The sequence below is a fragment of the Orcinus orca genome, chromosome 19 (assembly GCF_937001465.1).
Source record: "Orcinus orca chromosome 19, mOrcOrc1.1, whole genome shotgun sequence".
NCBI lineage: Eukaryota > Metazoa > Chordata > Mammalia > Artiodactyla > Delphinidae > Orcinus > Orcinus orca.
This window is the reverse complement of record NC_064577.1, coordinates 13,283,095-13,295,670: the sequence shown is the minus strand read 5'-3', so window position 1 is coordinate 13,295,670 and position 12,576 is coordinate 13,283,095. Positions and strand designations below refer to the sequence as shown.

At 63.7% G+C, this 12,576-nt stretch overlaps 1 protein-coding gene across 1 annotated transcript in view; it reads right to left on the bottom strand.

Moving 5' to 3' along the window:
- Nucleotides 1–12,576, bottom strand: part of NTN1 (netrin 1) — a 185,847-nt gene that overhangs the window by 7,869 nt on the left and 165,402 nt on the right. Inside the window, exon 6 of the mRNA XM_004266849.3 lies at nucleotides 9,007–9,081. Within this exon, the coding sequence (XP_004266897.1) occupies nucleotides 9,007–9,081 (75 nt within the window). The remainder of the gene's footprint in view (nucleotides 1–9,006; nucleotides 9,082–12,576) is intronic.

Sequence of the window (12,576 nt, the reverse complement as noted above, 5' to 3'; positions counted from 1 at the left end):
TGCAGGTCTCGGGGACGTCCTGCCGGGATCAGAGATCCTGGCCAGCCAGGTTCTAGGCCAGCTACTAGGGCAGCGAGGAGTACACAGTTAGTGCACATCCATGGGGCGCAGCCCGAGACGATGACCTGCTGGGTGGGGCCTGGGGCCGTGGCCGAGGCTCAGACCCCGGGGGGATGGGGGGACGGCGTGAGGGGGGCGCCCGTCTCCTCTCCCCTCCAGCTTGGGACACCTCTGCATGGAGGCTTCCTGCCTCCTGGAGGTCTCCCAGATTTATGGGCTGCTCGGCGTGGGTCCCCGGGGGCTTCCCAGCAGCTGCCCCTCCCAAGGAGGCTTGGGTGGTCAGCCGTACCTTCCTGTTGGGCCCGTGCAGCCAGGGAAAGCTTGTCGCCCATCTGCCTCTGAGACAGCAGCCAGGACGAAGTGGGGGAGGACACTAGCCCCACAGAAACCATTAAAACCACGCGGCCCCATAAATCTCCCGGCACGGAAAGCGTGTCATGAGTTGCAGCTGCTTTCATGAAGTGCAGCTCTGACCACATGTTTCCCAGCCCCCTGTGAAGGTCAGAAACGGGCGAGCAGGGCCAAGCCTTGTTCGCAGGGACGCTAACCTGTGGCGGGGGCACGGCAGCCCCGCCCGGTGGAGGGCTGGAGGCGTGCTGTGGTCAGACCCCCCCCAGTCGGAGTCCTCAGGAACCCCGGGGCTGCCCCGCCCACCAAGGCCCCACCCTCAGACCTTAAGTGCGGACACCCAGCTCGGGGCTGGTGAAGGCTCCCCCTTTCCCTCCTCAGCCTAAGAAGCAATGGTATGCCCCTCTCTCTAAGACCACCAGCAACACAGAGGCGGCCTCAGCTTCCCCTGCTGGGTCCCAGTGCTTGGGCTCTGTTCTGGGGAGGGGAGGGGGTGAGGTGCCTGGGACTGATGCCGGGGGCTCCCTGGAGAGGGGGCCCTCAGGAGAGCTGGGAATCAGAGAGCCGGGCTCCGGGGAGGCTACTGGCCCTCTGCCCTAGGAGATGGTCCTGGTCTGACCCTGCCAACACCCCCGGCCCCCAGGCGAAATGCGCTCAGGAGACTGGCTGCCCGGCTTTGCGAGAGGCTCAGGCAGGAGAGTGGAGCTGGGCCCTGCCCTGCCCCAGGGGGATGCCCTCCTCGTGGAGGCAGGTCTCCCCTGCAGTCAGCCCGAGGGAGAACGCCCCGGGTGCCCCCTCCCAGCCAGAAGCAACCGAAACGGCCCAGGCAACTCCTGATCCGGTGCATGTGCCCACACCCATCATGGGCACGGCCCCAGCTGTCACAGTGCCACCCTGGAGAACGGCCGAGGCTCCCCGCCCTCCCCCGTGGGCCTCACACGCCTCAAGAGATGCCCCACCTCCCACACCTGCCCCCCATGCCGCACACGCACGCGCACACGCACACACACACAGCAACGGTGGGGCTGGGGAAGTCCCCCAGGTCGGTTCCCACCATCAGTGGAGTTCGGCCTCTGGAGGAGGACAGGCAAGAGAGTCAGCCTCCCCACCGTGGCCTCAGCCCAGACCCCGCGCCTCCAGGTCTCACATCCTGGCTGCAAGTTCGTACCCACTCCTCAGCGGGGCCCCCACGCAACGGTTCTGCCACAGCCGTCGGCAGCAAACCCTCTACACAGAGCAGCCCCTCCTCCCGCGCTGGGCCGGCACCCAGGACACCGTGCATGGAGCCCTGTCCTGGAGGGCGGGCGTCCAGCAGCAACTTTGGTCCCCTTGCACCCTCTGAACACGGCACTCGCTCAGCTCCGAAGAGTCAAACCACCCTCAAGGGATGGAAGCTGCTTCCCCAAGAACACCCAGAGAGGGGGCCTCAGGCCCGGAAACAGGGGCCAAAGCAGGATCCTAACCAGAGCCCTGCTGGCGGAGGCGCCCACTCCGGGGGTGACCCTGCGCGAGCCTCTGAAAAGCTGTTCTGACCTCAGGCCAGGCCTGCCTCCCGCAGGTAGCCCAGGCTGCTCAGAGGCGGGGGAACTCTCGGGGCGTCCCCACCTCCTGTCAGCCTGAGCCTCACACAAGCAGGTGAAGCGGCAGGTGTGGGAAGACCCCAGGAATAGCGACGGTACTGGAGTCCTCGTGCCAAAGGCTCTAACCCCAGGGAAGTAGGGTGTCAAGACCCCCGAGATCCATCCCACTGGGGAAAGGTGCCCATCCGAGCCCCACGTGAGTGGGAGAAGTGCTCTGTGATCCTGGAGACAGGTGGCTGGTGAGCGGGGACAAGACAAGTGTTGCCTGTCTGTAGGGGAAGGCGGCCCGTGTCCCCGGGCACCTTGGACAGATCCCCGCCTTCCCCCCACCCCCGACTTCGAGCCTCGGTGTCCCAGTCTGTGAGATGGGAGAAGACACCTTCCATCAGACAGCCTTCCCTACCCACACCTCCTTTCTAAAAACAGGATGTTCAGAGGAGAGGATGCTCCAGGGAGGGGAACAGACAGGGCCCCAGCAGGTCCCTCTGGAGCCTGGCAAGCTGCAGCTGCTGGGGCGGCAGAGGTTGGAGGCCCAGGCTCTGGGCTCCCATCTGTGTCTCCACACAGATGGGGAGGGCTGCGGCCCGTCATCCGCTTCGCGCGGCAGGAGGCCCCGATGGGTGCAGCGCCTTGCGGGCTCAGGGGCCTCTGTCGAGCTGTCACTGGGGCCCACTGGCCCTCGCTGCCAAACCTGGTGGTCACCCGCATTCTGCAACCTCAGGCTGCCTCATGCTGACCTGGCTCCACATCTGGCCTCCATATGGGGCTGGCACTCTGAGGGGGGAGGTCACATCTGGCTGGGGAAATCGGAGGATCCCCAAGGGGCTGGTGACCCTCGGGGAAGGGTCAGTGAGCCCCTGAAACGCCATGCCACGTGCGGCCGGCTGGGCTGCGTCCCGCTCCCCGGAGCTGGGGACAGTGCTGGGGCAGCTGGCCCCTCCCAGCCATCACCACCAGCTGCCTCCCGGCCCCTGCTAACTGCCCTGAGGGGGACAGCCCCCAGGGTGCCCCTCTACCATCTGCCCACCCCCAGGCCCTGATGTCACGGCCCGCTGCAGACACGGGAGCCGGGCCCCCAGGACGGGGTTGATAACCGGGCCCGTGTTCCCTACTCGAAGGGACTGATCCTGACCAGGAATAGCTATTGACCCCAAGGTCGAGAAAAGGAAGGGCAGGGGGTGTCAAGAGGGGGAGAGGCCACCGTTTGCCTAGAGGCCCCGTGTCCCTGTCCAGGCCTGAGCTGTGAGGCTCTCCCCATCACCCCCGCTCACCTCATCCCGGCCTGAGCAGCCAGACGAGAGCCCACAAGGGCCGTGCCCACCGCCTACACCTGCTCCACACGAATCCGCGGTCACTCCGCCACCAGCATCGTCTCCACTGCCGGCTCGGCCTCCCCAGCCTCCATCACGGACCCGCCCGTGACCTCCCTCCACCGCACGGGCTGAGCCCGCGGCTGAATGGCCACGCCCACCCTGCCACTGTGCCCGACGTCTCGTCTCCGACAGCCCCGCTTGCCCGACGCTCACCCCAACACCGCGGTGACCACGCCTGCTCATCCCCACGGAGACGTCTTTGCAGCTTCTCAGGAGCCAAGAGTCAAGGGTCCCGTGGGGGAACCAGTCCATGAGCCTTCGAAGGGGGGCTGCACCCGCTCTGCTGCCCAAGGCTCAGCGCCCTGGCACGGGGGGCAGGCTGGGAGCACAAGGGCCTCAGGCCTCGGAGGCCCCGGTCTGGGGCGTGTTCTTTACCTCGTTGAGTCTCAGCATCCCAACAGCAGGAGTGAAAAGCCCTCCCTCACAGGCGTTTCTGAGGATTCGCTAAGGGTGAGAATGAAGGCTGTGAGGTGCCCACCCGGGGCCTGCAGGGCAGGGACAGACACCGGCCTGGCAAGGCCTCTTCTCTGGGGTTTCCACTGCCCCAGGAGGTACGGGGTTCTCGGGGGCGGGGATCCGCTTAGGTCCCCAGGCCCACCTCTGCCGGGGCCCCCAAGAAAGCACACGCGTGCACGCATGTGCACACGCACAACCTCATGAACCCAGCTCCTCCCCACAGATGCCAACAGAACTTCCGCTTCGAGCTGTATCCTCAGAAACCATCCTTGAGGGATCGCGGGAGGAATGCTCGAGACAAACCATCTCATGAGAAGCATCCTGATTTTCCATCTGCTGGTGCCAAAATGTCGTTCAACAAAAGGGGTGACTAATAAACATTTCTGGGAACGAATCCTTTTTCCAAGAATTGGCAAAAGTGAGATGATCTCACCTTTCAGAATGCGAGCTGTCTGTCTCCTCCCGCCTCCCCCCACCGCCCCACTTCTGCATCCCAGGGAGGAAGAAGAGACGGGTGGCAGTCCCCGTGTGCCAACGTGAGCGGCACTGGCTCTCGGTGGCCTCAGAGTGGCTCCTGCACGCGGACGAGAGCCCGGCTGCCGAGGCCCACAGCAGCGTCTCGCCCAGCCTCCTTGGCCTCCAGCCCTGCACCCAGCACCTCCACACTCCCTCTTCTCCTGTTTCCCCAGCCTGCTCCTCCCTCTGTGCTCAGACACTTTGCTCCCTCTGCCTGGGAGCCCTGCTTTGCCCCGTGAGCACTGGCTACCTGCGCTCCCTCCTCCAGGAAGCCCTCCCTCTACACCCTCCCTGGAGGAGGGACCAGGCCCCACTCTCGTCCCACCCCAGGCCGGACCCTGGCCACACGTCTCCCGTCCATGCTGTCATTTGTGTGCGCATCTCCCCTCTGATTCTGGAAACTCCTGGAGGGCTGAGCCTGTGTCTCCTCCATCTCTGTAAGCCCAGCACCCGGGACGGGATGGGGCACGCAGCAGGCGCCTAATGAGTGTCCGAGGAGGGACTGGCTGAGGTGGGGACGCCCTGTGAGGGGGCAGGACCTCCTGGGACGTGTGTGCGGTGCCCACGCAGAGGGGCCACGGGAGCCGAGGGGAGGTCGCAAACACCAGGAGGTGAGCGGGGACCAGACAGTGGCGCCTCCCGAGGAGCACAGGGACCAGCGAAGAGGAAGTGGGGGGAGGGAGGCTGAGGGGCAGGGGCAGGCCGGCCCCTCTTCCACGCGGGCCAGGGGTTAGAAAGTCCACTCCCCACACCAGCCGAGGGGTGTCTCGGCCTGAAGTCATTGCCAGGCCTCAGCCAAGAGTGCACCATCCCTACGGTAAACGCCCCGGGGACGGCGTCACCTGCGTGCCTTGCCTGACTCTGTACACACCCACCGAGGTTCTGGAGCCCCAGGCTTCTGGGTAGACGCGCCGCGGAGCCAGCGACTCCGGGAGGGACGCACGCGCTCTGCCTGCGTGGGCGCCGCCGAGCGGATGCGGGCTTCGTGGATATGCTCACGCGTGCACGCTCATGCACGCACACACACGCACACACCTACGCATGCTTGCTGGGAGCATTTACGCCAAGGAAGGGCCCCTCTAGGCTAGGTTTTCCTGGAAAGTCGGCAGGAAATGCTAACACGCTAGGAAATAACAAACACCGTCTTCCATGTGCAACTGCCCCGCCCCGAGCCTTCCCACAGGCGCTTCCTCAGCATCTGCAAGGTGAGCCGGAATCCCCTAGAGGGCAACAGAGGACTGAGGTGGGCCCAGGAGAGGGGGGCCGTCAACGACAGCACCACCACGGACCCCTGCCCCTTGGAGATGGCCCGGTGAGGCCACCATCCTCGCCACGTCTAGAAGGACGTCGGGTCCCCTTGATCTCACCACCACGGGACAGATCAGGAAACAGGCCCAGCCTGGTCCAAAGTCACAGAGCAAGTGTGGAATCTGCCCCCGAATTCTGGGGCCAGTGCCCCATTCCCTACAGATGGGACTGGAACAGCTACCCTTCCCTGTCCCGGGGTCTCCCCAGAGCAGAGAGACAAGGCGGCTCGGCCCCGAGGCCTCCCCCCACCTACTGGGCTGTCTCACCAGGAACACGGGCAGGACCAGCAGACCCCAAGCCAGCCGGGGTGATTCCTTACCCCCTGCTCCCCACGGCCTCCCGCCCACTGGCCACCGCCCGGCTCAGCAGAGACCCAGACCCAGGTCCTCCCGCTGTACAACACCAAGACTCCTGAGCTGGCCTCAGAGGAGGAAAGGGGCCCGGGGCCCGCTCTCCACTACCCCCTCCCCCACCAGGTTCTAATTAGCAGCTTCTAGAACGTCCAAGTGCCCTGGCTGTAAAGTGAAGGAAATGTGTTTCCTAATTGGCTCCCTGCCGGGGTGTCAGTCAGAGAGCAGGGATTATGCGGCCCCTGCAGCCTCCCTCCCGGCCTTCCTGGGCCCGCCGGCTCCCTTCGCCATCCTCCCTCACCTGCCCCAGGTCTGCTCTGGCGTGGAAGGCACACCTCCACTCACACCTCATCCAGGGGCCCAGCAGGATGCGAGGAAGATTCTCCACAAGGTCCGTGGACCCCGGTGGGAGACCTGGCCTCCGGCCTCAGAGCAAGGCCTGCGGCTGCTGCCGGGCTGAGCCCCCGATGCCCCCTGCCCAGCCCCTGTGGGTGCCACTCACTCCTTCCTCCACAAGCCTCTCCCTGCCTGCCCCCACCCTGCTGGGGTCTGCCAAGCCCTGCCTGGAAGGCCCTGTGATCCCCTTCCTGGCATCTCTTTGTCCTGTCTTCTGCCTGAACACGCAGGCCTAGTTGCTGAGCTGGGGTGGGCTGCTCCCCAACTCTGAGGCAACCCCGAGAGCATCACGGACGGTGCTAGGGACCAGAACGCGCCCCCGAGAGCCTCTGGGGGATGGGCGGGGGCAATGGGCCGGGGGTCAGTGACGAGGACATCAAAGCTCCGGACCCTGTCGGCGCCCTGCGGGGGCACCCCGCTTCTCCCCTGCACCTGCTCTCCTCAAATCTCGCCCCGCAGCAGAAACGTGGACGCCTGGGCGGTGTGCTGGTAGCAGCGCAGGGCCAGGAGCTGGGGGGGAAGGTGGCGTGAAGCCGCCATGAAGTCTGGGAAGGTGGGCATGCCGGGCTGCTTCTCAGCCCTCTTGGTTTGGGGACACGTGGGGCCCTGGGGATAAACGTGATGGGGGAGGGGCGGCCAGGGAGGCCGGGCCTCTGCTGGGCAAGTCACCTCAGCCAGCTGGGCCAGGGGCCGTACCTAGGACACCAGCTTCCCTCGGATAATCCAGGATGGAGTCAGGCAGCAGAGGACAAGAGGAGGCCAGAGGCCGAGCCCCCGCGCCACCGCCCTTGTTCCCTGGGGGGCCCATAGCAGGGGCAGGGCTCGGGGGGCCCCTCTGGGAATATAACAAGAGGGGGCCAGGCCCCCTCCTGCAGAAAGAGGGACCTGCCTGCTGCTGGGGGTGGGTGGAGACAGGAGCGCTCAGAGGGGGCCGAAGTGTCCCCCACAACCTCAGGGGTAGGGGAGGCAGAATTCAACGGAGGAAAACAAGTCAGAGAGAGCAAAACGAGTCCCACAGAACCAGGAGGCAGACGGAGCCATTGGGTAACTGTTAACAAAGGTCCTACCTTCCCTTTCTTCACGGGAAGAGCAGAACGGGGGTAGGGGGAGCTGCAGGCAACACCTCACACGAAGTCTGCGCGGCGCCCCTCCTCCCAGGCCCCTTCCCCAGCGTCTGCAGAGAGGATGCTTCAAGACCCAATTCAAACCACCCTCCCCCCAGGCGGCCCACCTGTTCCTTCCCCACACCCCCACCCCCACCCCAGCTCTGCGGGGGAAGGGAGCAGCGGTGGCAGAGTGACAGGCCCAGGGCTCTCCTCTGTCACCCTGGCTCTCTGGGCCTGGACAGCCTCGATGGGCCCCCAGCCCTAAGCCTGGGACACCGCACGACCCTTGGGTCCTCCCACCCTTGTCCCACCCGAGTCCCACCTCCCGTCCCTGGCAGACGCTGAGGGTCCCAGGCCAGGAGCATGGACCACACAAGCCTAATCCAATGCCACCTGGGGCCTCTGGGGGCTGCTGTCACCCTGGGTCAGAGACAACACTTCCTTTATCTTTACACCAGCTCGACGTTTGCTTTCAAAATCAAAGTTGGTTTTCCCGTGAAAGTCAGAAGTTTCTGCACCGCCTGGGGACGCAAGCACTTAGAAGAGGCTTTTTAGGAATTCACCGTGGACCCAGAGGGCTCCGGGACGGGATGCCCACGGCCCGGCCGCTTCGGAACTGACACGCCAAACCCACCGGCCGCTCCGACCCCATCCTGAGGGGAGTGCAGCTGGATCGTGGTGCCTGGCCAGCCCAGGCCTCCAGCGGGCCGGACACTCTCAGGGCCCAGAAACCACAAAGCCAGATCCTCACCGCGCGGTGCAGGCCTGGCGACGCGGATTCAGAGAAGGGGTGCAGGGGTCCCCACCCCCAGTGCCAGGGTGGACGGCGCCCGGGGAGACTGGGGGACGGACTGGACACCCTCTTCCCAGGAAGGGAGCCTGAGGCCTCCGGTGACAGGGACTCTCTGCAGCTCCCCAGCTCCCGGCTGAAAAAGGCCCTCAGGGATCGCGAGGCTGTGTTCACACTTCACAGTTACCAGCGAGCCGTTTTAAATGCAGATTCTCGACCCAGCTCCACCTTGTGGAGTCAACCCTCGGAAGGAGCTGGCTTCTGGAATCGGCATCTTAAACACACCATGGAAGCGCCCTCCCTTTCTCCAATGCCCGGAGGACCTCTCTTCGAGCTACAGAGCCTCAGGCTGAACGCCCATGAGTACGGACGATGGCACCGAAGACCAGAGAGGTAAAGTGACTGGCCTACAGCCACACGGCCCCTCGGGGCAGAGCGAAGCCTGGGAATCCCAGGCCTGTCAGGCCCCACTGGCCAGGATGCCTCCCTGCAGGGCCAGGGGGAGAACCCTGCCCACACACCTATGACCCCTCACACCACCTGCCGCCAAGGGGGAAGAGCTGGGACATTCCTGGGCGTGGGACCCATCCCACTCGGCTCCCGTCGAGTCCCAGGGACTCTGTGAGCAACACCCACGCAGGGCCACCTGCGCCCCAACCCAGCCCCTCGCTGGTCACGTGGTGCCCTCCCCTCCCCCTCCCCAGACAAGGGGCTCTCACTCACCGTAGTCCTTCTTGCAGTATTTTTTCATGTTAATCTTCAGCTTCCCTTTGGAGGCCTTGCAGTACGAATCACAGTCTGCAGGGGAGGGGAGAGCACAGACAAAACCTAATTAGGCGGGCGAAGAATAGGCTGCCAGGCCGGGTGGGAGGCCACCTCCCTAAATACCCAGCGGCCTGCGATACCCAAGGGGCCAGGCCGCGCGGGCGGCCATTCAGGGCGTCCTGGCCTTCTCGAGAGGCGCTGGGACAAAGGGCCCCCGCCTGACCACCCCCGCCGGCCCCCTGCCTCCGTGAGGGACTCTGGGGGCTCCCGTATTGTGCCACCCAGGGCTTTGGAGCGCCACACAAATTCCCCCTGTTCTTAAGATGCACCCGGAGCCTGATTAAAGCCAATAGAGGCCTCATTGTCACCCCGCACCCCGGGTCTGTGTCAGGCGCTGGCTTCCGTGGCGAGCAGCCTCTGGTTGGGGTCAGGCCCCAACAAAAGAGGTCACAGAGGAAATTAGCAGCCCATGAAGCATTAGAAAACCCCTTTGGTGTCCACTCTACTGGAGTGTGCAAATAAAATGCCCCACGAAGAAGAGTTCAGTTCTAATGGGCCCTACTGCTGAGAGGCAGGGCCGCCGGGCCCGCGTCTGCCGGGTATCAGTTCGGGGACGTCCCAGTGCGAGCCGGGCAGGATGTGTGACGCCCTGGGGCCTGCCTCCCCTGAGGGTGGCCTCTGTCGGCCCAGCAGATGCGAACCTCCAACGCCGGTCCCCCGGGGCCGCCTCCCTGCCAGCTCTTCCTTCTCTTCAGATAAGGTGATGCAAGTCCTTTGCCATATCTGTGTTCACACGTCAGCTTTTGGCGTGACGGCCAGCCCACGACAGAGGCCCCATAAATCACTCCAGCCCGCCCTGCACCACCACTCAACGTGCTGGCTCTCACTGAATTCTCACAACCGTTCTTTGATCTGCGGGCATTATTCCCATTCTACAGACTAGGAAACGGAGGCCGCCTGCCCAGTGCATCCCAGACAGCTAGCAAGTGGCGAGGCTGGGCCTTGCACTCGAGTCTGAGATGCCAAGATCACTGTACTCGTGGTTATGCTACGCTCAATCTCGGTAAACACCGATGGGTTCTCCCTCGACAAGCACGAGGCGTTCAGCTCAGAGCTGGGGACGCACAACGCCTGGCATTCCAGCAACTCCCAGACTGCCGGCACGGAGAAGCGGCCAGGCCAGCCCCGGGGCTGCGGAGGGCCCAGCCTGTCCTAGGAGTAGTGACGGTGCAAACGGGCTGGGTGTGTGTCCTGGCAAGGGGACGGGAAACACACACACACACACACACACACACACACACACACACACACACACACACACACACACACACACACACACACACACACACACACACACACACACACACGACTGCTCCAGGAGCAGGTACCAGCCCCCCATCCTGCAAAGGGGAAAACCAAGGCCAGGGTGGGGGTGAGGAGTGGTCTGTGTGGGAGTACAGGACAAGGCCAGGGCAGGAGGCCGCCTGTCCCCCGAACCATCACTCAGACCTGCAGGGAATATTCAGAGATCACCCCAGAGTCAGCCTCTGGCCCATGGGAGGCGGCTGCCTCCTTCAAGGTCCTAACTAAAGCTGAGACAGCTCCATCCTGTCGCCCTGGGAGCCGCAGGCCTGGCAGCCCTCTGCTGCCCCCCGAGCCAGCTTCCTGGGGCACCCCACTAGGAACCAGTCTCCGGAAGTGGGGAAGAACAGCCCCCCGTCCTGCCCCCAGGGGTCAGAGTCCTTGGACCTCTCCCCCCCACACCCGGATGCCCTGCCTGGGGGCAATGGAGTCCACAGTACCAGCCCCTCCTGCCAGCTAGTGGCTTACTGGAGTCAGGACCTCGTGGAAGGCAGGGGCTGGGGCAGCCAGGGAGAGCGGCCTGGATTCCACTGGGGCCAAGCCCGAGGGGTCGACACACGAGGTGACAGTGAGTGGAGTGGCCCAAACCCACAGGCAGTGGCACCGCCCCCCGCTCCCCTGCCCCGCATGGCACTGCACACTTCACTGCTGGGAACGGCCGCTCTCGGCCACATCTCTGCCATCCCAGGGGCAGATGGCGCTCACGGCAAAGCCACTACGGGGGCTGAACGCAGGCCGTACCTAAGTCCTGGCGTCCCCCAGCAAGCTGGCGGGGATCCCTGCCTGCTGTCTTCCACTCGGGACAGAACTAGAATGCCAGTGGTGCCGGTGATGTCACTGCAGGGACGGCCTTGAACTCACTCTCATCGCTTTCTCATTATTTTTCCTTTTGGCCCTCGTCAGTACTTGCATTCCGGTCAATCACCTGCCCTGTCTCCTCTGTGGTGTGGAGACTCAGCCCTGGAGAGAGCCCCTAACAGCACGTCAGCTCCTCCAAGCCTGCAGGCAGCCCTGTAAGCAAGGCACCGTGATTCCCATCCTCAGACAGGACAGCAGAGCTGACAAAGGTGCCAGGGTGCCAGGCCCAAGTGCACTGTGGGCTGGAGGGGAGGTGGCCCCTGGGAGGACCGGGCCCTGCACCTCCAGCCCTCCCTTCCCTCTCCATCACTCCCTCCTAGCCGCGTCCACAGCTCTTCTTTTCAGAGCCAAGTATCCACCTGGGCCAGAAGCCATCCTCGAATGCGTGCCGTCCATCACTGCCTGGTTAGATCCGGCTCCAGACCCCATGTGACAATCACAGTTGCCCCCATGAATACCAAGTCTGCCCCTCAACAACGAGCGCCACTCACAGGGCACTAAAGAGGCATGTGGCACTGCTCTCAACCCTGCCCGTGCTCCTCACGGCCTGGTTCCCAGCCCAGGCTTCTGGAATGACCCAGAAGCATTCTGATTTCACTGGTTTAGGGGGCAGCCTGCGTGTCCAGATGTTTAAAGTTCCCCAGGTGAGTCTAATGTGCAACCAGGCTCAGAACCACTGTCTGAGCCAACTGTAGCCATAGGAGGTGGAGACAGTCTCTGCACCCAAGACCCGTATGGAGGACCCAGGCTGGCAGAGGAAAGGCTCAGAGGGGTGATGGCTGACTCACACTGGGGTCACAGGGCAACCTCCAGCCGCTCGTCCCTGCGGGAAATGGTACCAGCCTCAACCTGTGCACATCTACAGCTGTATTCGGTTTGCTGTGGTGGTTGTTCATTTTTTATGTGGGTCTTACGTCTTTCCTTTCTGTCAGCCAGCAATTCTCATCAGGTCAGTGTGCTTGCTGTAAACTGTCCCCTCTCCCTTCCAATTTGCTGATTCTGATTTAGTTGTGAGCTAGGAAAACAGAAAGACTAAGGTTATTCGAACTGTAGGTAAAGCATGGGTCAACAGGCCTGGAATGAGAGACTGAACTGCTCCTTCAGGGCACGGACACCATGGCAGCTCTCTGGCTGCGTGCTGACTCTTTGGGTGTATTCCAGAGAACTGAGGTCACTGGACAAGAGGTCCCTGGATAAGGAAAGTGTTCCTGAATTTTCATCTTTCATCAAACACACACACAGCTACGGAGGCTGCCTCCAGATGGACCAAACGCAGCTTTAAAATGCATCTCTGACTCCTTCAGAATG